We start from the raw sequence: 26,907 nt of genomic DNA on the forward strand, positions 1-26,907 counted from the left end.
ATATATATATATATATAATATATATATATATACACGCTATCAATGCAACTGTCTCCCACCAGCGTCCGGCGACCCCTCCTTGGAAAAAAATGCGTGCAGCGAGGTCTGTGGAAGGCAGGCCAGAAGCCTGATAACTGGCACTTAAAACCCAGACATAGCACCAAGCCAAGCAGGAGAGCCCCCCCCAACCCCTACCCCCACCCCACTGAGGCCCTTTGGGCAAGCAAGTCCTGGGTTGGAGGGCAGCCCCCAACCCGTGCTCAGTGTTTGCAACACCCTTGGCAGCCACCCGGGAGGGGGCAGGGAAGGGGGAAATGTGCGTGCTTGGGTTTGGGGGGGGGAAACGGTCCCTTGGGCGCAGGGCCAGCCTGCTCCGCCCTGCCCTGGCCCGGCGTCCCTCGGGTTTCGGGGGCCTGGCACAGGTTCCCTCCGAAGCCCAAGGGAGGCAAAAGGGAGGCAACCCGAGGGAGGGCCAAAGCAGGTCCTACCAAGGTGGGGAGAGAGAAGGAGAGGGAGGGGGGAGGCAGGAGAAAGCCCCCTCCTCCAGCATGAGAGATCTCCCCTCCTTTCCCTATATAACCCTTGTTAAGGAGCATCTCTGAGCAGTTGCCTCTGGGGACCAGAACAGGGACAGGGCTGTGGAAGGAAGGCTGGCCGGAAGTAGTGGGGGGGGGTGCTGTTTCAGGGCAGGGCGCTCGCCGGGGGCGGTCCCCAAGAACCGACCCTTTGGGACACCCGGGCGAGGGAACCCCAACGTCTTTGTGCCTTCCACTTACAAGCTCTCTGGGCGTGGGGACGGAGGAGAGCTTCCCTCCCACCCAAGGCGTCCCCCTCGAATGTCATGATGCGACCCGCTCCCCGTCCCCCCCCCCCAAAAGGCCGCCCTCAACCCCAGAGGCTCCCACGCGCTGCCTCCCATGTCCTGTGGCACCCGGGCGGACAGAAAGAGGTGGCAGCTGCGCACACCCACCCACCCACCCTTCTTTCTTTTCTGCACCCCCAGCCTCTTCCCGAAAGCCCTCTTCCGCTCCCCTCGTCACGAAAGAAAGGGCAGGATCTCAAGATTCGAGGCTCTTTTCCGTCTCTGTTCTGAGCTCCCGGCGGCAAAGGGTTCACAAACAAGGCAGCCGAGACGGCCCGCCTGGCAGGGGAGGCCTCCCGAGAGGGGACGGCGGACGCCCTCCGGCCGTGGCGGCCAAAGCCAAAAGGTTCGGAGGGAGGAACTCGGCCCCGCAGCTCTCCCGCCTTCTCGTCCTTGTCGTCACTGGGAGGTCTTTTTGGGGGGGGGCGGGGGCAGCTTTTTGGCAGAATGGGGGGGCAGCGCTCGGAGGGGCCTCCCCAAAAGTGTCCCTGGCTTGGTAACAGTGGGGGTGGGGGGCGTGGCGGTTCAGCCGCTGAGGGGGTCCTCGCGGTAATGGATGGCATACCGCAGCTTCTCCAGCATGATCTCGAGGGAGGAGTACTGGGGGAGCTTGATCATGAACATGCAGGTCTCCACGCGGATGTAACGCGAATCGGGGGCACCTGCGGAGCATCAGAGGGAAGAAGCGGAAACACAGAGAGAAAGAGAGAGAGAGGCTTATCTTCTCTCCTTTTGCTCTGGAAATTTGAACCTTCCATCCCAAAGGAATTCGGGAGCAGGATGGGAAACGGAGCCCCCCGGCAGCTAACTTCAGAACAGGAACGTGATCGCGTCCCCCCCCCCGGTACAGTCTGGGGACCCGCGGCCTCTTGGACCTCCCCTCTCCCTTTCCGCACCCACCCCAAAGAGGCCCCTCGAGGCGGCGGCCCCCTCCGCCCGTGGGGCTCCCCTCCTGCGACGTTACCTGCTGTGCCGTCCGGAGGTGCGATTTTCATGGGGTACGGAGGGACGTGGGCCGTGTCCGGCCCGCCATCTCGGCAGGGGCAGGTGAAGGGGATGCGCTCCTGGTTGCAGGCGAACTTGATGAATCGGCACAGCTCCTCCTGCGTGAACATCTCCAGGGCCCCCCAGAAAAACTCGATGTGCTGGTCCGTCTCCATCAGCCCCACCTGGTACATGGTGTGCGCCTACCCGGGCAGGGGGAGAGAAGGGAGAGGAAGCCCTCACCCACAGCATCGGGTCACAACCCCAGGACCGCACAAGCCCCTCAAGCGTAGCCCGTGGGGACCCCTCACGCCCAGGGTGGGCCGCCAGGGGACCCTCCCTCCCTCCAGAGGAGGCTTCCAGCTTGGCTCTCCTCCTCCCCCCCCAACCCCCCCCCCCCAGCTGGAATACAGACGGGCCTACCTTGAGGAACTCCAGGTTGATGTACGGGAGGCCGCAGGTCCTCAGCTCCATCTCGAGGGGGGTCAAGAGGGTCAGAAGCTGCAGGGGGATGATGGAGCCCAGGCCAGCCCTCACGGCCGTCACACACTCGGGATTCTGCAGCTCCCGTAATCTCAGGTTCCGGATGGCGGTGGCGTAAACGTCCTTGTTCTCCCACCTGCAAGAAAGCAAGCGAGAAAAAGTCAGCTCGGGAGGGGCTTCGGGGGCTCCTCTCCCACTCCTCCAACCTATCTCCCCCCCCAGCTCTTCCGCCTGCTTTTCAGCTCATGCCCCGTGGCCAGAATCCACCCGGATAAACCGAGCGGCATATCTCTTGCTGGTGTGAACGGCCTCTACTTCCATGCTTGGCGCCTGTATCGATCGCTGCACGCCAGGCACAAGACGGGAACAGTGACGAGCCATCCCGGGGTTCGAGTTCTGAATCCGCAGCGATTTGCCACACGCTCGCCCGGCTGGGCGTGCATTTGCAGGAACAAAGGACAGGATTCATGTCTACGAGGGCTTGATGGGGGAACCCTATACTTTTTATGGTATAGGTTTATCCATGGGCCGTCGCAACAAAAAGGCAGTGTGGCTGAGTTAAAAGGGAGGCACAGGTGGGAGACTCAAAATAGCCACCTAGAGTGGTCCGGTGGGCCAGGTAGGCGGGGTATAAATCAAATCAAATCAAATATATATCAATCAATCAATCAATCAATCAAATAAATAAATAAATAAATCAAACAAATAAATAAATAAATACAGCAAAAAAAAAGCCCAGAGAAGAGGATGGTTAGGGCTAGCGTTCCCCGCCCCCCCGCCCTGCTCCCCAGGGCCCGATCCACTCACGCGACAGGGATGTGCCGGCCTCGGGGGCAGAGCTCCACCTCCTCGCCCGTCATGGTCAGGTAGGTGAACTTGCAGCTGGGCTTGCTGGGGCAGTCGGGGCTCTCCATGGCCAGGTGCTGGGAGGCGATCTCCGCGCACAGGGCCTCCAGCTCCGTCTCGTCGTGGAGCTGGGGAGACAACGCCAGGGAGCCCCTGATGAGCTTGGGGGGGGGAACGGCCACCCTTCCTTGGCCACCGAGAGCCTCCGGGTGGGGGCCGGGAGAGAGGAGGCCGGCCCTTTCCCACCACCGCCTGCGGTCCAGCCTGAGGGCCAGGGCGAGGGAAGGGCGGGCGGAGGCGGCGCCCCTGAAGACGACTTACATTTTCAAACTTCTTGATGTGGTTGTAGGTCAAGACGTCGGCCTCTTGGAGGTCGAGGTCCGGATCCAGCGGCTCTCCCACCAAGGTCTTCCAGAAGGAGGGGAGGAGGTCCAGGGGGAGGGGGACGTCCGCCCGGATGGCGATGCCCAGAAGCTGCCCCAGAAAGTGCAGCAGCTGCTCCTCCCCGTAGGTGATGGGGCTGGGGGTCAGGATGTACTTGCCCTGAGGAAGAGGAGGAGGAGGAAGAGGAGGAGGAACCGGTGAGCCTCCAAGCAGGACCGTCCGCCAGGAGCTTCTCTTCCCTCCCCTTTTTTCTGGCTAAACCTGCAGGGCCCCTCCCCCTTCCTGCCAAAAGTCACTCAAAGGTGTTCAGAAAAAAGAACCGGGGGTGCACGCAGGGGTGTGTGATTTCCAGCTGTGGCCCTGCCTCGTGGCCTCTCTCGCCCTCCCACTCCACCCCACGGCCGGGCGGCAACCAGCAACGGTTCCGGCACCCTGCAGAAGCCACTCCCCAGCAGAGACCCCAGAGACCCCCCCCCCCCTCCCCAGGGCTCCTCCGCTTCCAGCTGAAGGACTGGCCCTCCTGGGACTCACCTTGTTCTTATTGACAGCCGAGCTGGGGCAGAGCAAGAGGAGGGAGAGCAGCGAACTCTGCAGCTCTTTGCAGGCTTGCCACAGAAAGTGGCGGAAAGAACCGCCTGTAGGAAGAAATGGGGGGGGGGTGACAACGACACAAGGAGTCCGGCTATTTGAACACAATCTGTGCGACTGTGTCTTGAATATGAGAGGAACTAACTCTACAGCGTTTATTTCGGAACTAGCTGTGCACATTCCCCCCCCCCCGCCGTCCTGAGTCTTGGGAGAAAGACAGCATAGAAACCCATGAACGAAATACTCCAGGTCGCAGAGAGCGAGCGCCAGGGGAAGCCCCCCGCTCAGCGCTCCCTGCTTCTTCCACTCCCCCAACAACCCCTGAGCCCAGCTTGCTCCCGAGAAGGCCGGTCTGCTCACTCGTGCCGTGGACCTCCTCGCCTGTGAAGCGGATGTTGAAGGCGTACGTGGGGTCCCCTCCGCTGGCCAGCTTCACGCACAGCTGCGAGGAGGGGATGCAGGCCAGCTGCCGGGCGGCCTGGCAGAAGTACGAGTTCTCGGGGAGCCGGATTTCTCCTGCTTACACGCAAGGGGAAGGAAGACAAAGAGGTTTGGCACCGGTGGTAATAAAAGGACCCCCCACCCCCCACCCTGCCTCCACCTCCGAGAGGAATCCTGGAAACCCCAACTTGGGGGCAGAAACAGCAAACGCCGGTCCTGGTACCTCCGACTATTTCGAGGGGGTCAAGGGTGATTTCGGGGGCTGCGTGATCGGCCGTCCTTTGCACGGTGGCGTTCAGCACGCGGTTCATGATGGTCACTTTTGTGTCGTAAAAGATGAACCCTGAAAAAAGAGACACGGCAGAATGAGACCTGCCCATCTGCAAGAAGGAACCGTGAGCTTCGGGCGAGGGGACCTCCAGCGGCTCATCAGCACGGACGGCCCAAGAGGCCGGCTCTCTTGGGGAGAGGTCCCGGCCGTCCTCTTTCCACCTGCCAGGCAAGGGTGTGTGTGTGGCGCTTCTCTTTCCTTTTGCCTTCATTCTGCTTTTAAGCAGCTTTTCAACAGTGCTCGTTTTTCACGTCTGCCACTTGGTTGCATTTCAACCTTACACACGGGTGTCTGTCTGTTTTCATTCACATCGGGAGCCACCTCGAATCGGGCCCTGACGGCGAGGCTGACCGACAAGCCTGTCCGTCCCCTTTCCCGCCCCCCCCGCTCTCGCTCTTCCGGGCCCTGACCTTTGGCCTCCTGCAGCAGGGCCGCAATGCTGTTGGTGTACATTTCAGTCTGCCGGAGCTCCACCAGCGGCAGGAAGAAGGTCTCCAGGGTGGTGTTGAGGGACTGGAGGAGGGCGAAGCGCAGGCGTAGGCTTTCAATGGGCACGTCTGTCAGCGAAAGGAGGGGGGGTGGAAATCAGGAGCTGGGAGGAGCTGGGAAAGCCAACACCCGAAAGGATCCAGCACCCCCAGAGGGGAGAAGAAAAGGATGGGGTTGGGGGGGCAGAAAAGAGAAGGAGGAGAGCAGCCCCACAAGCAGAGCCCGAGACCTACTCAGCAAGCAGGCGACCCGGGGGTCTGCTGCATCGGCAGGGTCCAAGTACACTTCGTGCGGATGCAGGCGAGCCGGGGTGATGGCCAAGTGGCGGCAGAGGCGGTTGACGTACTGGACCAGGGCCACGTCCATCTCCAGGGACCACTTGCGGGAAGCTTTCTGGGCGTGCCTGGCATCGATGCAGGCGCACCTGGGGGGGGGGGGGAAGACGGGAGACTGAGACCTCAAAAGGCAATGCCCCCCCCCTCGAGAGGCCTCTGGGAGGTGGGTGGGCCCACGTTCGCATGAGGGTTTCCCACGGGCAACCCCCGAGGGGGCCAGGGCAAGGCATCGCCCGGCTGCTGCCCCCAGAAGGGAAGGCCCACAACCTGCCTTTCGAAATGGAGGTCGTAGCCACAGGACAAGATGGCGCGCCACACGCTTCGGATGTCCTGCTTGGCCCGATCGACGACGAACCTGTGGAATCCGTCCAGCGTCAGATATTTCTCTTCGGGGACTGAAAGAGAGGGAAATGCCCCAGGAGTGGCATAAATGCACCACGGCATAGTGACGCCCCCCTTCCTTCCGTGATCTGTAACACGCCCTCTCATGTAGCCGGACTGCTTTTATCCCCGAATGAAGGGCCCCCAATCTGCATCTTCCATCCCCGGCCCTGGACACAAAAACTCTCCAAAAGATCTTACGTGAGAGATCTCATAAAAAATGAAGTGACAGAATGTTGCCTAAAATAAAATTTAAAACAATTGCATTAGAGGTCTGGTGGTGCCTTAAAGACTAGCAAAAGTTGTGCCTCCCTCTGAGGAATGGATCTGCAAGTCAATGGAGGTTTATCCCCCCCCCCCAAGAAAACCTGCTAGCCTCGGAGGTTCCACAGAACTCTTTGTCGCCTTCACGGTGACCGACGGCAGACTAACGCAGCTCTTCCTCTGGAGACTTAAGAAGAGGACCCACATCGACAGAACCAACCCCATCCCAGGCAGCCTCCCAACGGGACGGTCTCTGGGCGCTCTCCCCCTCCGGAGGCGCTTCCTTCCGAAGGCCGGAGGAGACCACGGGTCCCTCACCCTCCTGCTTCTTGGTGGGGGACTTGTCCGGGTCCTTGTCCTCAGGTTTGCTCTTCTCTGGGGACTTGGGCTTCACCGTCGGCTTCTTCTCACTCAAAGCCGTCCTGCTAAGGAAGGAGGGAAAAAGCGTGGTGTCAGGGTTGCGCGCTTCCCCCTGTGTGCCCGCAAGAGGGGGAACGCTTGCCTCAGCCGGAGGGCCCCTCTCGCCTCGGCCAGTGGCCGCTGTCATGGGACTCCTGCAGGGGCTCCCCCCCCTCCCATCCCAGCCACTCCCCCCGCCCTCCCCCGGGAACGGCCCAGGGCTCCCACCTGACGCTGTTGAGCACGGCCTTCTCCTTGGCCGGCGGCTTGGTGACCGGCCGCTTGGTGCTCACCACTTTCACCGGGTGCTGCTCTTTCCCCGCCTTGTTGTATTTGCTCTTGTCGAACTTGGGCTTGGGGACCCCATATTTCCTCAGGATCTGCAAGGCACAGGGCCAGCAAAAGAAGGTGTGGAAACCGAGGACGCCCACGCGTGCACGGGCCTGGAGGCCAGGCACGGCCGTTTGCCACTCGAAAGGAAAAAGACCGAAACAACACAGTCCGGGGAAAACAAGGGGGAAGAGTGATGGGTGAGGATGTCACACGCCTCCCCCAGCACCACCAGCGGCCGATAAACAAGCCACAGCCGTTCCACCCTAAAGGTCAGTTCATCGGGAAGCATCCCTGGTTGATCCCTAAAATGGGACAAGAAACGAGTGGGGTCTTCTCCCTGCCGCTCTCGGCTTCATACAACCGCAGAGGGCTCTCTAAAGGGTGCAGGATGTGGCCTTTCCTCCAGGAAGGCTGAGAAAGAAGTACAGAGGGATGAAAGAAAAGCGGAGCAAACCTGGGTGAGCTGATCCTCGAGAACCTTCTTTGGGGGACGGACGTTGGTGAAGAAGGTGTGCAGCAAATTCCCAGGGGTCTGGGCGTTGATCTGCTCTTTGCTCAGATAGATCTCGGCCACTTTGGTGGGCTTGGCCGGCGTCAGGCTCAGCATTTGCTCCGAATGGAGGCAGCTCTTGAAGATTTCTGTGAGGACTTCGCGAGCGCCTGGCACGAGCTTGTCACCTGAGACACAGCAAACGGTAGCCGGAGGGCTTCAGAAATTACAGCTCAACTCCAAACCAGTTCTCCCTCCCCTGCCCTTGGATTGCCCTTATATGTCAGACAATTAGTTTTAAGCTGTTAAAACTGACCTACCACTGACCTAAATATCTAATGGTGTGTGTGTCAAAATGTCAAAGCAATTCTGAAACAAAACGAGGGTGTGTTGAGCCATAGGAGTATTCCAAAATCTGCACATGGGCAGGCACTAGCTTTAATAGGATCAATTGGAAATGCAAAGCAGGGGCAAGGTTTAAAGTTCAATAGAATTCCACATCAGACCAGATGGTTAAAAAAACCAAAACACAACAAAAAACTGAGGAGGGTCCCTGTGTCTTTTCTCCTCCTCCTCAGTCAAGGCTTCACGAAACGAAGTTTGCACTGTTTCAAGGCCAGGCAATGGACAGACAGAGGAGGGGACCCCACGGGTTCAGGGGGCCTGCTCTGCTGGTGACCTACGACTCGATGGCAGCTGTTTGGAAAAGCACACACGCACGAGCGCCTCGGAGGGTCTGCAGGCCAGGCGAAAGGGCTCCTCTCCCCCAGGGACACCCAAGAGGCCTCCCTCTCCCTCTCCCTGGCCCTGGCCGAGCGTGGAGGCGCGCACCCACCTTTGATGGTCTTGTCACCGAAGTAGTCTTCCAGCGTGGGGCTCCCTTGGGTATCGAACAAGCTCTGGTTCACGGTGGAGACGGTCAGGATCTCCTCCGTGGACATCTCCATCAGCTCGTCTTCCCCATCCAGGCTTGACAAGCCGATCAAATCGCTGCTGTTGAAGAGGCTGGCCCGGATCTTTTCTATCTTGGCCCGGGATCTGATCTGTGTTCAAAAGGGGTGCGGATTCAGGCGCTGATCGGGCAGGCCAGGGAGCCTCTGTATCTGGGTCGGGCCAGGCTCCCTTTCCACTCGTGACCTTGCCTCACTTGCACCCACCGTCCCCACCTCTGCAGCCTGCCTTCCTTCTTCAAAGTCCACTTTCTTAAAAGAAACCACACCAAGAACGCTGGACATTGTGCAGAGGGAATTAAAATCTTTGCCGTGAACTTTAAGCAGCGGCATTTCTACCCCACCCTCATCTCCGTGAATAGGATGATCACTCTCCCATGAGAAGCTAACCTGGGGAGCCCTTGAAGGGGAAACCACTAGGGAGCCCCCCAGGGAGGCAAAGGGTCCTGCCTGAGGCCCAAAGGCCCACCAAGGGGAGACCGGAGCTGACCACGCTCGGCGAGCCTCCGGGTCAGACAGTGGGCAGAGTCCACTGATTCACCCCTGACCCTTCCACCCAAGCTCCTTTGGGGGAAAAAGCCGCCCCGTGCAGGTCATGGGGCTGCCCCCAATCCAGACAAGGACCTCCCCCCTTGCCCCCTCCCCCCCCAGAAAGCCATTACCTCCACCACCGCAAAGCCCTTGATGGGCCTCGAGGGGACCGGCTGGCTGTCCAGCGACGTCACGGTGTACATGGACCCAACGTCCGACAGGGAGGCGGCCTCCACGTTGTCCAGCTGCTCCCCGAAGCTCCCGAGGCTGCTGCCGATGGAAAGGTCCAGGCTCTCCTGGCTGGAGATGGCGTGGGGGGCGCTTTCCAGAAGCCCCGGGGGAACGGCCGTCTCCAGGCCGGCCTGAAGCGCCTGGTCCACCGAGATGTCGCTGGTCGTCCGGGAGATGCCCTGCGAGCTGGAGATGGAGGCCTGGCTGGTGGAGGCCGAGGCGCTGACGCTCATGGCGGGGGTGACGCTGCTGGAGCTGCTGGCATCCAGGCTGTCCACGCTGCTGGACACTGCAGGCTTGTCCGGCTCCGTCCGGCCTTCCCCTCCCTCTGCCTTCCCTTCCCTCCGCTTGGGCTCCTCCTCCTGCACGGGGATGTAGATCTCGTCCTTGAAGACGCCGCCGTGGGCGTTGCAGGCCTTCCGGATGGCCCCCCGCACCGTGCTCTCCTCCAGGTGGGTGGGGATCCCCGAGATCACCAGCAGGCGGCTGTGCGCCGTGGCCCCGACCAGCGCCTGGCACGCGTCCGCCACGGCATCGTTGGTCACCCCCAGCCCCTGGGGGTCCTTCTTCGTTAAATGGCGGAGGATGATGAGCAAGGTGAGGGCCCGGTGGAACCACAACATGTCCTCCGGCTTGCTCCCGCCGAGGCTGAGCAGGCCGGCGTCCGCGACCGCGGCCCGGGACGAGGCCCGTTTCCCAGACGCGGAGGTCTTCTCCCGCTTCATCTTCACCTTCTTCCTCTTGGAGAGGAGGCTGGGGCTCTGCGGGGTCTGCCCGGGCGAGGAGGAGGAGGAGGAGGAAGAATCGCTCAGCTGCGGGCCGCTGGTGGAGGAGACGACGTTGGCCGTCAGGCTCATGTTGATCGGCAAGGTCACCTCCGCCACGGCCAGGCAGACCTCCATCAGGGCGTGGAAGTAGGTGGAAAACCGGCCCTGGTCGGCGCCCCCGCCCCCCCCCACCGCCCCCACCGGTGCCTCCGCCCCCCCCACTGCCGCCGCCGGCGCTCCCGGAAGCCCAGTTCTGGGTCTCCTCGTCGTAAAGCTTGTGCAGCTCCGACTGGAGGGCCACCAGCATCGCCAGGCAGGGGTTGAGCTGGAGGGCGATGGAGGACGACAGGCCCGACGGGTTCTTCCGCTGCTCCAGGCTGTGGAGTTTGCGGAGCAGCTCCGCCAGGAGGTGGAACACCAGCTCCTTCACGCTGGCCGCCATGCTGGTCGTCCACAGGAAGTTCCCTGGAAAGGCGGAAGGAGGGCGGTGGGAGGGGGGTCCGGGAGGCACCATGTCAGAGCCCCCCCCATGGCCCTAGGTTTCCTGGGTGGCGGGGGGGGGTTGTGTGTCTACCAGGGAGGGCCACAGGAGGCCCCGGGCAAGGTAGGGTGGTTAAATCAGGCTCCTATTAGCTTTCGCAAAGAGCTGTAAGCTGAAATCTTCCTGTACTGGGGGGTCCCAGCCTCTCGCCTGTGGCCCTGCCAACTGCTGAAATGGGCCCTCCCCTAAATCATGATTTCGGTTCTCAGCAGGCCAGCCCACAGGCTCCAGCCCATCGCCCTGGCACTCCCTCCCGTGGTGTAGGGTGTGACGAGGTGCCCGGCTCTCACCTAGAATCTCCACCACTTGCAAGAGAACCGAGGCGGGGATCGTGTCCAGCTCCTCGTCGGACCGGCCATCTCCCTCGTCCAGCTTCCAGGTCAGCAGCTGCTCGGCGAAGGCCAAGGCCAAGGGAAACTCCAGGGGGAGGGAATGCAGGACCAGCACTGCTCCGGGAGGGGGCGACACGCCTGAAAGCAGACCCACAGGCGAGAGACCATAAGTTGTTGGGGGGGGGGGGCGAGTAGTCCGTGGCAGAGCCCTGGCTTTGCATTCAGAAGGTCCCAGGTTTGAACCCTGGAGATTTACAGGTGGAGCCAAGCAGCTTCCTCGGTCCCTGTGCATTCGAATCAGCCCTTTGACCCCTTCGGTGGCTCGTAGGGACATACTTAAGTCAGGCAACCTCCCACCCACCCCCTGCAAAAAAGAAGACCCGTTTCGGACCCGGACACACCCTTTCCGGGCCCTTGCCCACCGTCCTCTGAGGGCCTACCTAGTTTGATGTGGACCTTGTCTGTCGAGAGGATCACGGAGGGATACTGGTCGGTCGTGGGGGGCGGCGTCAGGCCCGTGTTAGTCGGCGAGGCGTCCCGAGGGTAGCAGACGGCCTCGATGACGTTCAGCTGGCCGTTCTTCTTGACTTTGTGACCCAGGCCGTAGACGAAGATCCGGGCCCAGGGGGCTTTGTACAGGGAAGAGCTAGGAAAGGGAACGGAAGGCTCACTCAGGGACACCAGCACGGCTGGGCCTCGCAGTTCTCCCTAGGGATCCTTGTCCCCCTTCCCAAGAGAAGGGGGGAGGCAGCGGGAAGGGGGGAGAAGGCAGAGGCTTCCTCGGAAGGAGGGAGGCTCAGCACGTCAACCTTTCTCAGCCTGTTTCCAAGTGAGGCTGACTCCCTTTTCCCTCCCGGCCACTTACTCTTTGCGGAATCCGGACTGGCTCTCCTTACACGACACCACCACAAAAGTGGCCCCAGGGAAGTTGACGTCCATGTTGACTTTGGACTCTGAAATGGGGAATTCCTCCGACGGGAACTGTTCGGGAGCCGTCTGAAAAGAGAAAGGGGTGAACCAACGTTCAGGTGTCTCTCAGGGGCTGGGAAGACAACTTCTCCCCCCTTTCCTTCCCCAACGGCTGGCCGTACCGTCTCTCTTGCTCCAACCTGGGAGAGAGAGAGAGAGAGAGAGTTGTCGGGGGGCAGGGAGGCTTCTGGTTTGCTTCAGAGCTTCCCCTGATCTGCTACAGAACCACAAAAATACTTCACACTTTGGGGACAAAATAAACAAATACTGATATATAAAGGGGGAAAAAAACAGGAGAAGATTCTCTCTTCTTTCTCTCTCTCTTCCCCCCCCCTTTTTGAGCTTGCCTGCAGGAAAGAGCAGATCTGCTTGGTCAGATCCAGCAGCGCCTCCTCCCCCTGGTGAAGGGTCCGAGCGATGGCGACGGTGAGCCACTCCTGGATGGTTTGGGAGTTGCCTTGGTAGAAGAGGTCGGTGGCCGAGCAGCTCTGGGAATGGATGCGGTGCTGGAGGGACTGGGCCAGCAGGATGGAACTGGAGCTAATGGTCCCGTCTGGCATGAGGAAAACAAAAGAGGAGGCTCCCGAGTCAGTTCACCAGTCCCTGGACGTCCGTCTGCTCTCTGGGGCTGTCCCAGGGATGGCAACATTTTGAACCCAGGACTGACACCGGAGGAATTCTACGATGTGGTGTTGCCCACGTTTCAGCCACTTGCCCTGTGGGTATTAATTTTTTACCCCTTTACAGACAAAGAAGACTAAAAAATAATAATAAAGCTGGAATAGAAATAGTCCCAATGGACTTATGGCCTTTCCCTCCTAGGCTTCTTTCCCCCCGCCCCCCCCCCCCAGCCAAAGTAAAGGATTTAGGGTGGGATTTATCCTTTGCCAGACACAGAAAAGGAAAGAAAGACTCTGGCTGTTGGGAGGTGAGCCCCTTAGGAGTGGAAATGGGCAGGTGGGAAGGGGGGAATTCTCAGTGGCTTCAGGAAACACAAGAACTGTACATCGGACCTTTAACCGCCACCCTACGCCCTTGGTTCCTGCTGGGATTCTAGTCCGTTCAATACAAAGCTGGCACAAAGAGAAGCGTTTCTCCAAAGCCCCGCTTTACCAGGAAGTGGGGCAGCAAGAAGCTGATTGGAGAGAAGCTGGAGATGCTCCAGGGTGATGTCCCGGATGGCAGGAATGTGGAACAGGTGAGTAAACAGGTGAGGAGATTTAGGGGCAAAAATGTTGAGCAGAGCCATGCGGCAGTAGAGCCGAGCGAGCGCGGCTTCACAACGGAGCAGTTCCCTGTCAGAGGAAGGAGAAAGGAATCACGCGCTCGCCGGAGGAGGGACAGTCAGGGAGAGAAATGTAAATAAATAGCTTGCTTCTCCTTTGTGTGGATTTTCAAGGGCACGGAATATGGAAGGAAGGGGCTACCCCTCCCCGAGGGAGGCTCAAAGGATGTTTTTCAAGGCGCACCCGGGTCCTCCCTGGCTGGCTTCGCCGCCGCCTACCTGTGAATCTGGATGTTGGCATTGTCCAGGGAGACCAGCCCGTTCGTCGCGGTCCTCCGGAAGCCTGCCGGGGGCCTCTCCAGCATATCGATTGGGTACCAGTATCTTACCAGGACGCCCTCGCTCCGGAGGTAAGTCTCTACCTGGACCAGCTCGTTCACCTGAAATGGCAAACCCTGTCGTCAGCAGAGAGAGAGGCTCCATAAGGGGCTGGGAAGGAAGAGCTCGACCACGGGGCGCTACCCGCGCACGCGCGCACACAGGTCAAGCCATGGCTACAACTTGCCGAATCGACATCCAGGACGACGCCATGCAATCCGAAGGTCTTCAGCATCCCCCGGATCGCAAACTTGGGCAGGGCGGTGCCGACGGCGTTGGCGGCCACGTTGTTGCTGTCTGGGCAGCGGGTGATGACCGTCAGACCTGGAAAGGCCCAGAGGGAGGGAGGCTTAACGTGGCGGCCTCTGTGGCCCTTCTACGGGCGTTATTTTACAGGCGCGCTGGTGGGAATTGTTCAAAGTCTTATGCCGTTCTCTAATCAGCCATCAGGCGCCCACCTTCAGCATGCTCTGAGCCCAGATGGCAAATCCAACAAGATAAGGCCTGGTGAATCGGGGGGGAGGGGGATCCACACAAGGGGTGACTCGCCAACCATTCAGCCACGGCTTCGGCGGGTCTCCTTCACTGGGGACCAGTAACTGGATTTGGTCCCCATGACTGCCGTCTCCCAGCCCTGGCTTGCGTGCATGCCTCGGCTACAGCCGAACGCACCCGCCCACGCCCATGATGCCACAAAGAGAGCAGGGCCTGCTTCCCAAGAAAGGCTTTTCATCCAGGCCCCATAGAGTGAAGGAAACGAGGGGCCCAGCTGTAACCGAACCCAAGGGGAAGCTAAAGCCAAAGACCATCCCCATGACTTCAAGATTCCCCCCCTCCCTGCAAACAAAGGTGAGGGACGCACCTTTCCGAACTTTATCGATGGTGAACTTATTGGCTTCATCTTTGATATCCTCGATGGTGGGGAGGTAGAGATCTCGGGGGATTCCCCCATTTTCCTCGTAGAGGAACTCCACAGTCTGGCGGGCGATGTCAACCATGCCTGAAGAGAAAGACGGGCGGTCAGGGAAGCTGACTTCAAGGGATCACTTGCCTGCGTTAGGGCGGATAACTAAGGTGAGCTCCTGTGACCGCAGGTGGGCTGGAGATGTTTTAAACCAAGGCCCACAGGGAGTGACTGGGCAGGGTCTTGGGGGGGGGAAGTGGTCTACGTTCTCAACAGGCACCCTACCCAGCTGCAAAGCGCCCTTGATCTGGTCCAAGCCCGACTTCCTCTCGGCTTCATTCCGGAACCGCCTCCGGATTGTAGGGAACACTTTGGTCTCCCAAGCCTTCACGAGCAAGGCGTAGTGGTCCTCCTGCAAAGGGAAGCCAAGCGTCTCTAAGTGCCAGCCCAAGAGGACCACTAGCCCCCTTCAGGAGGGTCCGGGTGCTTCACTCAGCTGCACCGGCACAAAGGGGCCTTGCCAGGCCTTACCCGTGGGACATCATCGTCATCATCGTCGTCGCTTTCATCGTCAGCAATGGGAGGCGGGTGCGGATCCGGGCCGGACGTGATGAAGTTTTCGTAGCTGAGTTCCAGCTTGTAATGGCAAGAGGTGTCGCTGTCATATTCTACGAGAAAGGGAGGGGGCGCGATTCAGAACAGGCCCCCAAAAGAATGTTGCCTGACTCCCGCTTTGGCAAACCGCGGCAGAACGGGCGTCTTCGAGACAAGCCAAAGGGGCGGCAGAACGGGCGCAGGAGGCGCAAGTCGGAGTGTCGTCCAACCCTCTCTGCTCTGTCAGGCAGAGGAGTCCCTCTCCTGGCCAACCGCTGACTCAGGCTCTCGGGGAGCAAGGAAGAGGACCTTACAGAGGAGCCCTTTCCATTTGGCAAGAGCCCTTATGGATTGTGCCCCCATCCCTCGGCTTCTCAGAAATCCGCCTCGTGGAAGGGGAGTGGGCTGCGTGCCACAAAAGGCTGGGCCCCATTAAACGCGTGAGCTGGCCAAGCCTCACAGAACTCTTCCTTCCTCTGTCCTGCTGCAAGGGATGTGGGTGTCTTATTTACAAGCCGCTCTTTTCTTGATACGGGGGCCTCTACGCCTCCGCCACGACCTTTCTTACAGGCACCCCTTCTGCCACCGTTTAGATTCAAAGGAAAAAGGGTGCAGACGCCACTGGAGCTCTGCGGAGGAGGGCCCTTACGCTGCTGAGCGGTGGCCACGGCCGCGATCCTGCACGGAGGCCCGTGGCTCCCTGGGTCGGAAGCGGTGCTGGTGCCGGCGTCGTTGTCGCTGTCGGAAGCCATGGCAAAAGGCAGCACTTCAAAGTTGGCACTGATTTCTTCGGCAAGGTCGACGCAGAGGTCGGCGGCGTTCCGGTGAGCCTGGCCTTCCGCGTAGGCAAACTGGCGGGACCCGAAATTGGCCCTGACCTTGGTGTTCTGGAAGGGAAAGGGGGGAGAGAAAGAGAGAGATGGGTCACCTTGTGGGCTGGCTACTGCGTGACTGTCTTCCTTGCTCTCTGCCAGAGGAGAGCTGGGCTTCCCTTGGCCTCTCCTGTACTTTTCAGAATGATCTCTCTCTCCATCCCCACCCACCCCCCCGGCATGAGCGTCTATGGTTTCTACAGCCTCCAAGCCTGTTGCCCCATCACGGCATGGAGGTGACCCTGGGTCCTGTCAGGCTACGCTCGAGAAGCAGAAGCTCTGGCGGATGCTCGATGGCTGGCAAAGCTTCAAGCCGGGCTCCAGAGGCAGAGCAGAGGTCTGTGGCCTCCAGACCAGCCTGGCTACGAGGTCTGGAGGAGACTTGGTGCTATAAGGCTGCCTCCCCCCAGTGATCCTCCCCTCCCCAGGATATAAAGCAACTGGGCACAGAGTGTGTGTGTGTGGGCCTCTATGGATAGCAAGGGGCTTCAAGGGATATGGCCAGGAAATGCTCCTTTGTACAATCCTGCTCATGGTATGGTGGTTGTTCGAAAGGATATTGCTTTTCGGCTTGGCACAGCCAAAGGCAAGCGCCCAAGAAGAGCACAAGGGGGGGACCCTCACTAGGGAGAGACGGCTGGGAGGGGGTGTAGAGAACATGCCTTCTTCTGGATGTGCACAACAGGCCACATTCCGCCGGACACGTCTTCCAGGTAGGGTCCCAAGCGCTGACCGCAGTACGTGAAATACACCCTGCCTTTGGCCGGCTGCCCTGGTGGAGGCGGGGTGCCTTCTGATCTTTCCCAGCCGATGCCGGCCACGTCGCCTGGAAGGGATGACAAGGGGGCAAGAGGTGGGACCGGGACCCCCAAGGAGGGGCCTGCGTGGGGGGGGGAGGAGCGCCGACGCAGAGGAGACCTACCAGGGCAGAGAGCCACGTCCAGACGTACGCTCTTCCACTGCAGCAGGCTGGACCCATTGTAGTGAACGGCCCTTCCGTTGCTGACACCATGCGAAGAAAGGAGCAAAGGGTTAAACGGAGCGACCGTTCACGTCCTCTCTCTCCCCTTGAGCCCCCGGGGTTTCGCAGCTAAACTGAAGCTCTCGCTGGCTTGCAAACCTTTGGGACCGCACCCAAACCGAGAAACATTACTGGCATCTATGCCGAGGTGAAAATTGCCCAAATGAGTTGAGCTATCCTTTCTCCTGGCGCTTAACGTGCTGGAGAGGTTATGGGACCAAAGCCTCATTACGGAGAACTCTGACTCTTCAAACAAACATGTTCATCCACCCCGTGTGCGTGAGCCTGCACCGCACAGCAAGCTTCGAAAGGACACCATGATTCCGGGTGAGCATTGAAGGCAACAAGGACCGCGGAAGGAAGTGGAGACAAATTCTGTGCCACCCCAAAACTGGCTACCTTCTACCAGTTCAACGGCCGACACCACCCCCATGGCCCTCGGAGGCAAATGAGTGCCAGTTCTTGAAGCCCTTCTCTTCTCGTCTACCAGGAAGGGAGACGGCCAAGAGACACACCAGCCACCTACTTGTGGAAAAGGCAGGTGCCAACCGGGTTGGTCCACGCTCCGTCACGCTTCTCGGCTTCTGTCGCAAAGCCAAAGGAAACGATGGGCCCGGTGTCGTCGTCTGTATCTCCATAGGACACAACTTCAACCTCCCAGTAAAAAGATGGGGCCTGGGAATATGAATGCCCCACGTGCACATATGAGAGAGGGAGGGAGGGAGGGAGAGAGAGGTTAATCCCAAGGGTGTTCGGTGGTACTTTCTGAAACTTTTAACCAAGCAAGCAGGGACCAAGGAAGCAGGGGGGTATCTCTCTCTCCCGGGTCCTCACCTGTACTGGCACTGGGGACGTGGCGTAAATGAAGGTCCCACGGGGCAAACCCCCTCCAGCGCTGGGATCTGCGAGGAAGGTCACGGCTGTGAGATGCGAGGAGAACATGCAGGCGCGCACAGGCGGGAAAACTCTAGACGGGCTCCATGTGATCTCTTTGGGCTGAACCAAGAAGAGACAGGCCTACATTTAAATGATACACAACTGCAACACACAAACTAGATTATTATTATTTGAGCCCCTACAATATGCAAAAAAATGGCCTGTTCTGCAGCAGACAGCTCTCCACCGACAGAGTGCGGGAGATTTTATGCTCTGATTTCTGACACAGGCCTCCTTGAGACCCAAACGCGGGTGGAGGAAGAGGCCGGGGGAGGGCTCAGCTTATATATTTACCTGCCTTCGGTCTGCCTGGAGGGGCGGAGGTGGGGGGCGTGCGCTGTCACGATACAGCATCCGTAACCTTTCGCACTGCACCTCGACGGCAAGGAGCCGCTCCCCTGGAAGAGGAGGAAAAATGGCGCTCGTGACAGACTCACCTCCCGTGATGCTACTGCTTACTCCTGGAAGAGGGGTGGGGTCTGCACTTCTCTCTCTCTCTCTCTCGCCTCAGCTGCACAGCCCACACACTGCTTCTTGACTCGTGAAGTCAGGTTGCTACTGAAAGCTTTCAGAGGGTGTTTTTATCCAGCCCTTCCGGCAAGCGGTCCAGGAGGCTGGTTTCCTGCTCCCGTCCCCCCAACAACCATGTGCATCTCCCGAGGGCCTAATTAAAGTGGGTCACAGTCCATGAGACGGCGCCAAGGAAACCTTCTGAGTCTTCTGGGTGCCACCAGATCTTTCACGCTTGTGCTGTTTTCTACCATTGTCCTCCCCTTCCCTGGGCTTTGTGCAATGGAAAACACACCGGCCAGAGCCTTCCAAGCAAGCAGGCCTGGGGGGTGAATGGCTGAGGGCCCCTTTTTCTGGCATGGGAAAGGGTAAAGACTGCTCAAGGCCGGCCAGATCTAGCTGCTGAACCCTCCGCCTCGGACCTGCTTCCAGCTGAATGGCCGTGTCAAACTGCAGACCAAGGCCCTCCCAGGGCCACCGCCTGGTGCTTTCAGTCCCCGCCAAGCTCATGTCTACATGAGTGGTGCAGAAGGCGGCGGCGGTGCTCCTACCGGGGCTACATTCCTGAGCCACGAGGTTGAGGACTTCCACGGCAGCCGGACACTGCTGGATGAACTCTTCGCAGAAGGCGCTGTCCTCCAGCAGCTGGGCCATCACGAGGCACGCCCTTGGGGCCGGAGGGAGAGAAGGCGGAAGGAGGCAAAAGCGTTTAGAGAAACTGCCCAGAAGGGTCACAGAGACGGTTTGCAGAAAGCAGCAGGTGGGAAAGAGAGGTTTCTGGTGGCAAGTCAGACAAAGGGGCTTCCGTGGCTCTTCAGGCCTCTTGAGGGGAAGCCTCCCTTCACTGTCTCCCCTGGAGCTGACGCTTAGCCTGGAACGGCGTTCTTTTCTTCTGACATTCTCCACCAGGTTTAAGCGCTCTGTCTGCAACAGGCTTCAGGCTTGCGTGTGTGTATGTGTGGGGGGGGGGGGCTTAAAGCTCAAGCACTTCAGCGGGGGAGCGGGCAGGGGCTGTGGATCTGCCCCAGAGCTCCTGCTTGCCATCCCAAAGCGATGGGGTGTTACATCCCTAAAGCGCTCCTTTGCAAGCTCTGCTCCAGCCCTCCTCGGGGCCTCTGGCTCCCCAGCCACCCCTCGGGACCTACCTGAGCACACTTTAACCCCTTCCGACTCACCGGGTCCTGATTTCTGCCAGGAGTCGGACCACTGCCATGACAGGGGTGGAGCCGTCTCCTGTGGCAGGAAGGGAGGTATGGATAGAGAGGCTCCCCTCCTGAGGAAGCAACATGGACTGGACCGCCTGCACAACTTTCTCGGTAATGGACAGCTTGTGGAGAGGCAGCGCCTGGAGGTGGCAAGAAGTGGAGGTGGAGGGCAAACGGTAAAAAGTTACATTCCAATGCTTCGTTTCTAAGAAAAACATCAGAATTACCTGAAATTATATCGCCTCTTTTTTTGGCGCTCTCCCCCCGCCATCCGTTTCCCCATTATCACAAAACGCACTCAATTAAAAATGACCAACCAAGGAGAAAAAAAAAGTAAGGTACTTTCAGATTCCCAGCGACTAACATTATAGGATCTATTTTCATCTCACAGAACTTTCCCCACAGCCTTTGAACTTCCTCGTCCCATCTTAGGGTGGAAAAAAACAAACAAACCAAGCCCCCCCCCCAAAAAAAAAACACATCCAAGTTTGTATCGGAAATTACATTTCTCTCTGATCCTGGATAATTCACTCAACGCCAGAGATGTTAAAATGACCTTACCTCTGACCTTGGGACGCTAAGCCTAGACAATGGAATAGTTAAAGTGTCGGACGCTTGGGAGGTCTTTCGACAATCTATGCTGGTGGGTGGGAATTTGACGGTTGCGATGCCTTCCTGTTCGTTGATGGATGCCACTACGCCAATGCTTCCCGCTATTCCCCTACCCAGAACCTATGCAAAAGGAGACAGAGAACCTCGATGAAGGACATTAAAAGAGTGATCCAGGGCTGTAAACCCTTTGATGCTAACGAGGCAGGAACAAACCTCCCACACGAGGCAGAGGGCTCAGGAGCGCCCAGAGGGGAACCAGGGACTGATTCTGTCTTCCAAACCCAAGGCTTGCCATTGATTTAAAGAACCGGGTTGAGGGGGGGGGGGCGAGGCTCGGGGGGGGTCGGCAGCCGCTCACCTGCACTTCGGAGCCGATCTTGATGGTCTCTTTAAAGCCACCGAGGGCGCACAGAGCGGCCACAGCCTGGCGGGCGATTCTTTGAAGTTTAGCCAGTTTCCTCCCGCTGCTGCTGCTGTTCTCTAAGATGCTCTCCGCATATTTTCCCAGCTGCGGAATATACATCAGTGCCCGAGACAGCACCTGAGAAGGAAAAATAAAAAATAAAAACCTATGATGCTGCGTGGGTACTTCCGAAATACAGATTAGTTGGGGTATCTGTTTCTGCGTAGATGTCATCCGGAAACGCCACCTCCTAGAGATGGACAGTTGTCGTTTTTTAAAACTGGTTTCCCTTCAAGGGGGCAGCCGTGTTTTAAAATCACATCAGAATAAAACACACCGTTTTCAGTCAAATCTAAGCAAGTGTATATGATTGGACTGGATTATACTAATCGTTCCGCCCATGTGATTTTTGTTTCATGCTACCTTTTTTAGCCAAGTGATTTCAAAGTCTGAATTGTTGATTTTTCTGTTCCGCTCACAGAAAAAGCGACCAATGTATTTGTTCTATGGAATATTCCAGCCAAAACTTCCTGGGTATCTCAAGTGCAAATGCAGAGCGTGTTGCTGACGGTCAGCCCTGCAGGGACTGGCGGCCTGGCTCGAGACGAGGCAGCTTCTGATGCGGCTGTAATATTAGCTCCCCCTTACCCTACAGGTTTGTGAGTGCAAAGGCGCACAAGCACCCACCCGCCTGAACCCATCTGGGACTCAGTCAGGATCCTTGTCTCGCTTACTTTCTCAGAGGTGGTCGTCCAGATCTGTGCCGCGCTGGATTCCGGCGCCATCAGCAGGCTGTGCAGCAAAGCGATCACTTCTGCTGCCATGCTGTTGGCCACGTGGCCGCTGATGAAGGGCCGCACGGGGTCCGTTCTGTCGAGAAAGACGACGGGCAACCGATGACCTCTTTTATGACCTTTCCACCCCCCATTTGCTCGAGCCACGTGACCATTTATTTGAAACCCCCTGTACTTAGCGTTATATTACAACTGTCTTCACGCACGCCAGTCCAGACTCTTGAACCTGTGCGTGCGGCTTTTCTCGCTGGTAGAGCTTTAATTATTGCAGGGGCCATTTCAAAGCCACATTGACTCAGTCCTCTTGTTCATTCGTCCCCTCGTTGTTTTTTAAACAGTAAAAAAAAAAAACAAAGCCCTCAGTGCAAACCAATCACTAACGACAGCGAAACTGCCCTTCTAACCATTAGGATATTAATAATGTGGAAGGAACCCTATGGATTACTGAGTCCATCTCCTGTCAGGGAGGCCCGGGTGGTGGTGGTTTCAAACATGGAGCTAAGCCCGATCAGGAGTTCACCATCAGGAGGAGTTTCCCAAGATGAAGGAGGACTGCTGGACCAGGACTTGCAAAGCCTGCTTCCAAATCCCTGCTCTACCACTGGCCTTCAAGGGTGACCTCGAGCCCGTGGCCCCCTCTCTCCATTTGACCCACCCCACCGGCCTGCAGTGGGGAGAACGGCAGCCACGTCTGCTGCCTTAAGCTCCACGGAGGGCAGGCAGGATCCACGTGGGAGCAATCAAGGCAACGCGTCCCAAGGATTTCTGCGCAGCTTCTCTACCTGGCGAGCTCCGCGTTCCGCTCCCGGCAGATGGAAGTTTGGGCCGTTTTCTTCTTGTCTCCGGTGGAAAGGCCACTGGTGCTCTCAGGATTGGCTGCCTCTACCGGCGGCCCCACGCTCACGATCAGCCCGGACTGTGCCCACTTAGTGGCCTTACGCAACGCGGCCGCCGCTTCCTCCGTAATCACTTCGCAGCAGCCGGTCTGAGAAAGAAAACAGCCCTTTTGAAACCTACCGTATTTTTCGCTCCATAAGACGCACCAATTTTTTAGGAGAAGAAAACAGGAAAATATAATCTGTTTTCTTCGCTCCATAAGACTCACAGACTTTCCACCCCCCCTGTTTTGTGGGAAAAAAGTGCGTCTTATGGTGCGAAAAATACGGTACTTTGTGTTCCGTGCATTTGGGGCAACACGGCACGAGCTTTCATAGGGACGCCTAGAATTTCTTCTTCCCGCTCTGAAGGCGAAGGGTCAAAGGCGCTGCTTTGCAAACTGCCTTCTCCGTCGGGGATAATTCGATTTAATCTGTGGGCTCTCTGGGGAAAAAGGGATCGAGCTACTCACGAGGTTGGCGTTTGTTTGGCCCTTACTTTGGTCATGTCCCGATCCATCTTGACCACTTTCTCCATGTTAGCCCCTGTTCCGAGGCGAAACGGCCGACCTTCTGAGCTACTGCAAGAGGAAGGACAAGGCAGGGTTGACGACGGGGCTCCCGGGTCTAGATTTCTTAACTGCCTCCCACCGGCGTCCTCCTTTACCTTAGCAGCGGCTGCAGCACTTCGTGAGAGGACTGATCTTCCCTCTTGTGGATGAAGATGGAGAGCTTCCCGTCCACCGCCTCACTCTCTTCTCCGGGATCCTTGTCTCCCTTCAGGGAACTTTTGGGAGAGGCCTTGGTCAGGGAGGTGTCTGGCTCGGAAGCCGTTGGAGAAAGCACCGTCTGGCAACCTGATTCGCAAGAGGGAAAGGAGGCCGTCAGCGACCGCTTCAAAGGCACCGTGGCAAGTGTGTCTGGCAAAGGATAACATGCGGCGGGCAGGGAGTCCCCGCACGACATCATGGAGCCACGCTGTCCTTACCTGGCACCACGTAATCTGCCAGTTTGGCTAAAAGCAAGGAGGCAATTTTGGAAGCTGGGTCGCTGGGGTCATCCTGCTCGCTGTTCAGGGAAGGCACAGAGTAACTCCAGGGAGGCAATTCTACGTTCCCGCAATCCTCGACACTCATGAGGGGAAGAGCAGCACGGCAGAGTTGAAGGATGATGAGAACCAGCTTGGGAGACGGACGCTGGTCCAGCAGCAGGGAGAGGAGCTTGGACACGCAGGCCGGCTGGCTCAGGATCGCTTTGCCAATGTGACTCCTGAAAGAGGCCAAATAATCCGTAGCTCCAAATGCCCTCTTTACAATCTTACTTACGAAATGGAACTAGAGGGCTAGTTCAGGGCAACTTAGGTATTTCATCTTGGTAACTTCCTGGAGTTAATTAGATATTTAAGTGGATGTTCAGGCCAGGCAGAAAGATCGAGAAGTCAGAAAGGCTAGCAGCTGCCGCCAGAATCCTGAGGGCAGTTTAAGGGAAGTCATCTAAGCTGGGCCAGCAAATCCCTGTGCATGCATGAGGGGGCTAGCTATGTTTCTGGCCACTTTAATGAGGCGTTGGCTTTTGCTGGGATTAGTAACTGTAACTTGTTTTGTTTTGACAGCTATCTTTTGGGTCATGTTACGGACCCACCTTTCCCACGGTCCTTATTACAGAAAAAGCCAAGGGGACGGCTCTCGCCCCCCCACCCCCTGTGCTTGGTTGTGGACAAAGCGTTTTTTACCTCCTGACCCCTCGCTAGGCCAGTTTTGACAAGAAAACCTGCCCTAGAATTCCATGGGACCAAACAGGCAGGTACAGACGGCAAGATCTAACCACGCTGTGACGTGATGTAAATACTGGAAAGGGCTGGTGAGAAACTGATGTCCTTCTGCCAAACAGAACGACTTAGGGCAAGAAGCATAACCTACCAGGCAAGTTAAACTAATTTGTTTGACGGTTCACAATAGTTTCAAACTCATGCTCTGCCTCCCCCCCCCCATTTTTTCAAGGGACGAAGCCCTCCCTCTTGCATCCTTGAAACCCGTCGGGGCTGCCAGGTACAGAACCGCCTGGAGGCGAAGAACCGGCCTGTACCTCGACAGGTCGTTCAGAAGGCTCAGGACATCTTGCAAGGCATCGTTCCCAGCGGCTTGATTCCCGCAGCACTCAGTGGCGCGTGCCAGGTGGTTGGTCAAGAGGCTGGAGACCTGGCGAGCCAGCCCCGAGTGCACGGCCTCTGTCGACCCTCCTGGAAAAGGAAGGGAAGAAGGGCTGGGCGTTGATGGGATCCAGTGAGAACAAGACACCGAGGCGCCGTCTGTAAATTTGAGATGACTCCCAGTGTAAGGTTTGGAACCAGAGCTCGGAAAGGGTGAGCCATCACGAAAGCAGAAGCCCAGTTGCCAGCCCCAAACGGAGGAGCCCAGCTGAGTCAGATACCAAACAGCGAGCCAATACGCACGAAAATCCATCAGATTCAATGGGTTTGTTCTAGCTGAGATTACGCACTGCATTCAGGTCAGAAAAAAATTGTATACATTTTTTAAAGCACAAAGAGCAACGAAGATCGCCATTACTCGTGTTTCCAGAGGGATAAAGAGCCAAACCCCAAGCGGCTAGGCTCAGCTCAGTGAGCATCGGGCAGACCTCTTAAGAGCTTGCCATCTCTAAGGCACAAAAGCGGCATTCTGGGTAGCAAGGAGACCTGTTGGGCTGCAGGAAGGCCGGTGAACCCCAAGTCACGCTCCTTCCTGAATGTCTACAGAGGCACCGCGAGACTGATTTGTAGGGAAGAGGCAACGGATTTTCTTCCAGTCTCTTCCCTTGGGCGCCTCCGCCTCACAAAATGGGCCTTTGGGGGGGGGGTCTTTTTAAACTCAGAACTGCAGCTTGTTCCTAACGAAAAGCAGACACCCCCCCCCCCGTTCTAAGGGGCCCACCCGCAGAGGAGGCACGCAACCTGAAGGGAAAAGCGACCGGGGCTTGTCCCCTGCTGGGTGAAATGGAAGCAAAGCAATTCCGGGCAGGACACCAAAGGGCAGGCCTTCTCTCTCTATCCCTCCCAGACAGGCTTGCCGACTGAGGTGGCACAGTTCAAGCGGCCGGCCGTTGGGTGTGCGTGTGCGTGTGTGCTCTGCTCCTCCTACCTTCCTCTTTTTCCCACTCGACGCAGCGATTGGCCAGCACCTGGAACGCGGCCCACGCCATGGCGGCCACCTTCTGCTTCTTTGTCTGCTTCTCGTTGGAGCTGGCCTCGGCCTGGCTGCTCAGGCTACACAGGCGGTCCATCAGCTGCACCAGGCCGCTCCGCACCAGGCACTTCTCCTCACTCCTGCGCAGAAGCACAAAAACGTGGCCGGAGGGTGTGTGTGTGGGGGGCACCGGTTCCTGCCTTCTTAACGAACATGCAAAGACGTGGCACTTCTACGGTGCCCCTAAGTCCCTCTCCTCTCTTGGCAGCTCTGTCTCACGCCGCCCCCCAGCACCCTACTTAGCTCCGAAAGCAGAGAAACCCTGTGTTGCTTGTCAGATGCACCCCCTTACCTGGTGTAGGGGATGGTGCACAAGAGGCCAATGCTGTTTGCGCAGGCGATGGGGTAACGAGCGCACAGGGCGACCACCGACGTCATGGTCTCCCCGAAGGCTTCCTGCACCTGCTCCACCATCCCTCCACAGGTGAGCTCTTCGATCCTGCGGGAGGTACAACAGCGGAGTCTCTGAAAGGCACGAACGCCTCACGGAGGACCGTCCCTGTTCTAAGAACGGCTGGCAGAGGGCACGCAAGGGGGCCGCCCCGCTGCGCTCGCCCCCTTCGCGACTCCCCCATTCCAACCCGCCCGCCCATAGGGCTCCGTCGGCAGGCACTGACCGCGGCCCTCCTTGCAGCACCATCGTGACTGGACCCACAAGGTGCGTCACGCCCCCCACGCGAACGGCGGCGGTCAGGAGCTCTCTCATGTGCACCAGCGCCTGCTTCCGGGTGTTTCCGCGGCGCCACCGAGTCTGAGCGGCTAATAAAAAACTGCTGCTCGACACCTACGGGAAGAGGGGGAGTACATTTTTTAAATGTTCTATTTATGTATAGAAGGTTATCACTTCTCAAGTCTTCGGTGTGTGTGTGTGTGTGTGTGTGTGTGTGTGTGTGTGTGTCTCCCAGGAGGCCCACAGCAGGGAGGCGCAACTGGCACTGGGATCTGGGCTTTTTTTTTTTTTTTGACTTATATACCGCCCCATAGCGCTACAAGCACTCTCCGGGCGGTTTACAATTTTTTAATTATACAGGCTACACATTGCCCCCCCAGCAAGCTGGGTACTCATTTTACCGACCTCGGAAGGATGGAAGGCTGAGTCAACCTTGAGCCAGCTACCTGGGATTTGAACCCCAGGTCGTGAGCACAGTTTTAGCTGCAATACAGCGTTTTAACCACTGCGCCACGAGGCTTGCGCAGGTGGAGGCTCTGTGCGCCAGACGCAGCCCTCCCTTCACTGGGTCTCGGTTTGCACCACATTCTGTGTGGTGAGGTTTCTTTTTTGCACCGTGGTCTGCTGGTTTTATTTTCCTACCCCCTCGGGAATGACATTTTGTTGCATCGCACTCACACACACACACCCTCTCACACGTAAAAACCCGAAGGATGCCTAACTCTTCACAGGCGA

At 58.1% G+C, this 26,907-nt stretch overlaps 1 protein-coding gene across 2 annotated transcripts in view; it reads right to left on the reverse strand.

The window, feature by feature from the left end:
• Nucleotides 1-1,283: 1,283 nt before the first annotated feature.
• The window catches only part of HECTD4 (HECT domain E3 ubiquitin protein ligase 4), a 61,212-nt gene continuing 35,588 nt past the window's right edge, over nucleotides 1,284-26,907 (reverse strand). Inside the window, exons 32-77 of one of the 2 annotated variants that reach the window (XM_078381822.1) lie at nucleotides 26,120-26,286; nucleotides 25,795-25,941; nucleotides 25,398-25,582; nucleotides 24,346-24,499; nucleotides 23,249-23,529; nucleotides 22,928-23,117; nucleotides 22,760-22,841; nucleotides 22,168-22,370; nucleotides 21,326-21,461; nucleotides 20,547-20,729; nucleotides 20,138-20,308; nucleotides 19,547-19,716; nucleotides 18,923-19,038; nucleotides 18,156-18,259; nucleotides 17,760-17,921; nucleotides 17,452-17,600; nucleotides 16,827-16,906; nucleotides 16,567-16,730; nucleotides 15,682-15,919; nucleotides 14,970-15,106; nucleotides 14,724-14,850; nucleotides 14,397-14,534; nucleotides 13,722-13,858; nucleotides 13,436-13,596; nucleotides 13,045-13,226; nucleotides 12,279-12,484; nucleotides 11,828-11,958; nucleotides 11,403-11,608; nucleotides 10,921-11,100; nucleotides 10,310-10,554; nucleotides 9,223-10,278; nucleotides 8,446-8,653; nucleotides 7,575-7,798; nucleotides 7,016-7,167; nucleotides 6,707-6,813; nucleotides 6,015-6,138; nucleotides 5,642-5,832; nucleotides 5,330-5,476; nucleotides 4,812-4,931; nucleotides 4,508-4,663; nucleotides 4,091-4,194; nucleotides 3,497-3,718; nucleotides 3,137-3,303; nucleotides 2,270-2,465; nucleotides 1,827-2,049; nucleotides 1,284-1,524 (exon numbers count right to left, since the gene is read on the reverse strand). In XM_078381822.1, coding sequence (XP_078237948.1) covers nucleotides 1,388-1,524; nucleotides 1,827-2,049; nucleotides 2,270-2,465; nucleotides 3,137-3,303; nucleotides 3,497-3,718; nucleotides 4,091-4,194; nucleotides 4,508-4,663; nucleotides 4,812-4,931; nucleotides 5,330-5,476; nucleotides 5,642-5,832; nucleotides 6,015-6,138; nucleotides 6,707-6,813; nucleotides 7,016-7,167; nucleotides 7,575-7,798; nucleotides 8,446-8,653; nucleotides 9,223-10,278; nucleotides 10,310-10,554; nucleotides 10,921-11,100; nucleotides 11,403-11,608; nucleotides 11,828-11,958; nucleotides 12,279-12,484; nucleotides 13,045-13,226; nucleotides 13,436-13,596; nucleotides 13,722-13,858; nucleotides 14,397-14,534; nucleotides 14,724-14,850; nucleotides 14,970-15,106; nucleotides 15,682-15,919; nucleotides 16,567-16,730; nucleotides 16,827-16,906; nucleotides 17,452-17,600; nucleotides 17,760-17,921; nucleotides 18,156-18,259; nucleotides 18,923-19,038; nucleotides 19,547-19,716; nucleotides 20,138-20,308; nucleotides 20,547-20,729; nucleotides 21,326-21,461; nucleotides 22,168-22,370; nucleotides 22,760-22,841; nucleotides 22,928-23,117; nucleotides 23,249-23,529; nucleotides 24,346-24,499; nucleotides 25,398-25,582; nucleotides 25,795-25,941; nucleotides 26,120-26,286 — 8,466 coding nt within the window. In that variant the 3' untranslated portion in view covers nucleotides 1,284-1,387. Of the gene's footprint in view, nucleotides 1,525-1,826; nucleotides 2,050-2,269; nucleotides 2,466-3,136; nucleotides 3,304-3,496; nucleotides 3,719-4,090; nucleotides 4,195-4,507; nucleotides 4,664-4,811; nucleotides 4,932-5,329; nucleotides 5,477-5,641; nucleotides 5,833-6,014; nucleotides 6,139-6,706; nucleotides 6,814-7,015; nucleotides 7,168-7,574; nucleotides 7,799-8,445; nucleotides 8,654-9,222; nucleotides 10,555-10,920; nucleotides 11,101-11,402; nucleotides 11,609-11,827; nucleotides 11,959-12,278; nucleotides 12,485-13,044; nucleotides 13,227-13,435; nucleotides 13,597-13,721; nucleotides 13,859-14,396; nucleotides 14,535-14,723; nucleotides 14,851-14,969; nucleotides 15,107-15,681; nucleotides 15,920-16,566; nucleotides 16,731-16,826; nucleotides 16,907-17,451; nucleotides 17,601-17,759; nucleotides 17,943-18,155; nucleotides 18,260-18,922; nucleotides 19,039-19,546; nucleotides 19,717-20,137; nucleotides 20,309-20,546; nucleotides 20,730-21,325; nucleotides 21,462-22,167; nucleotides 22,371-22,759; nucleotides 22,842-22,927; nucleotides 23,118-23,248; nucleotides 23,530-24,345; nucleotides 24,500-25,397; nucleotides 25,583-25,794; nucleotides 25,942-26,119; nucleotides 26,287-26,907 lie in introns of those variants that run through there. The other variant, XR_013539249.1, reaches the window with a different exon arrangement.

The sequence above is a fragment of the Pogona vitticeps genome, chromosome 14, assembly GCF_051106095.1.
Source record: "Pogona vitticeps strain Pit_001003342236 chromosome 14, PviZW2.1, whole genome shotgun sequence".
NCBI lineage: Eukaryota > Metazoa > Chordata > Lepidosauria > Squamata > Agamidae > Pogona > Pogona vitticeps.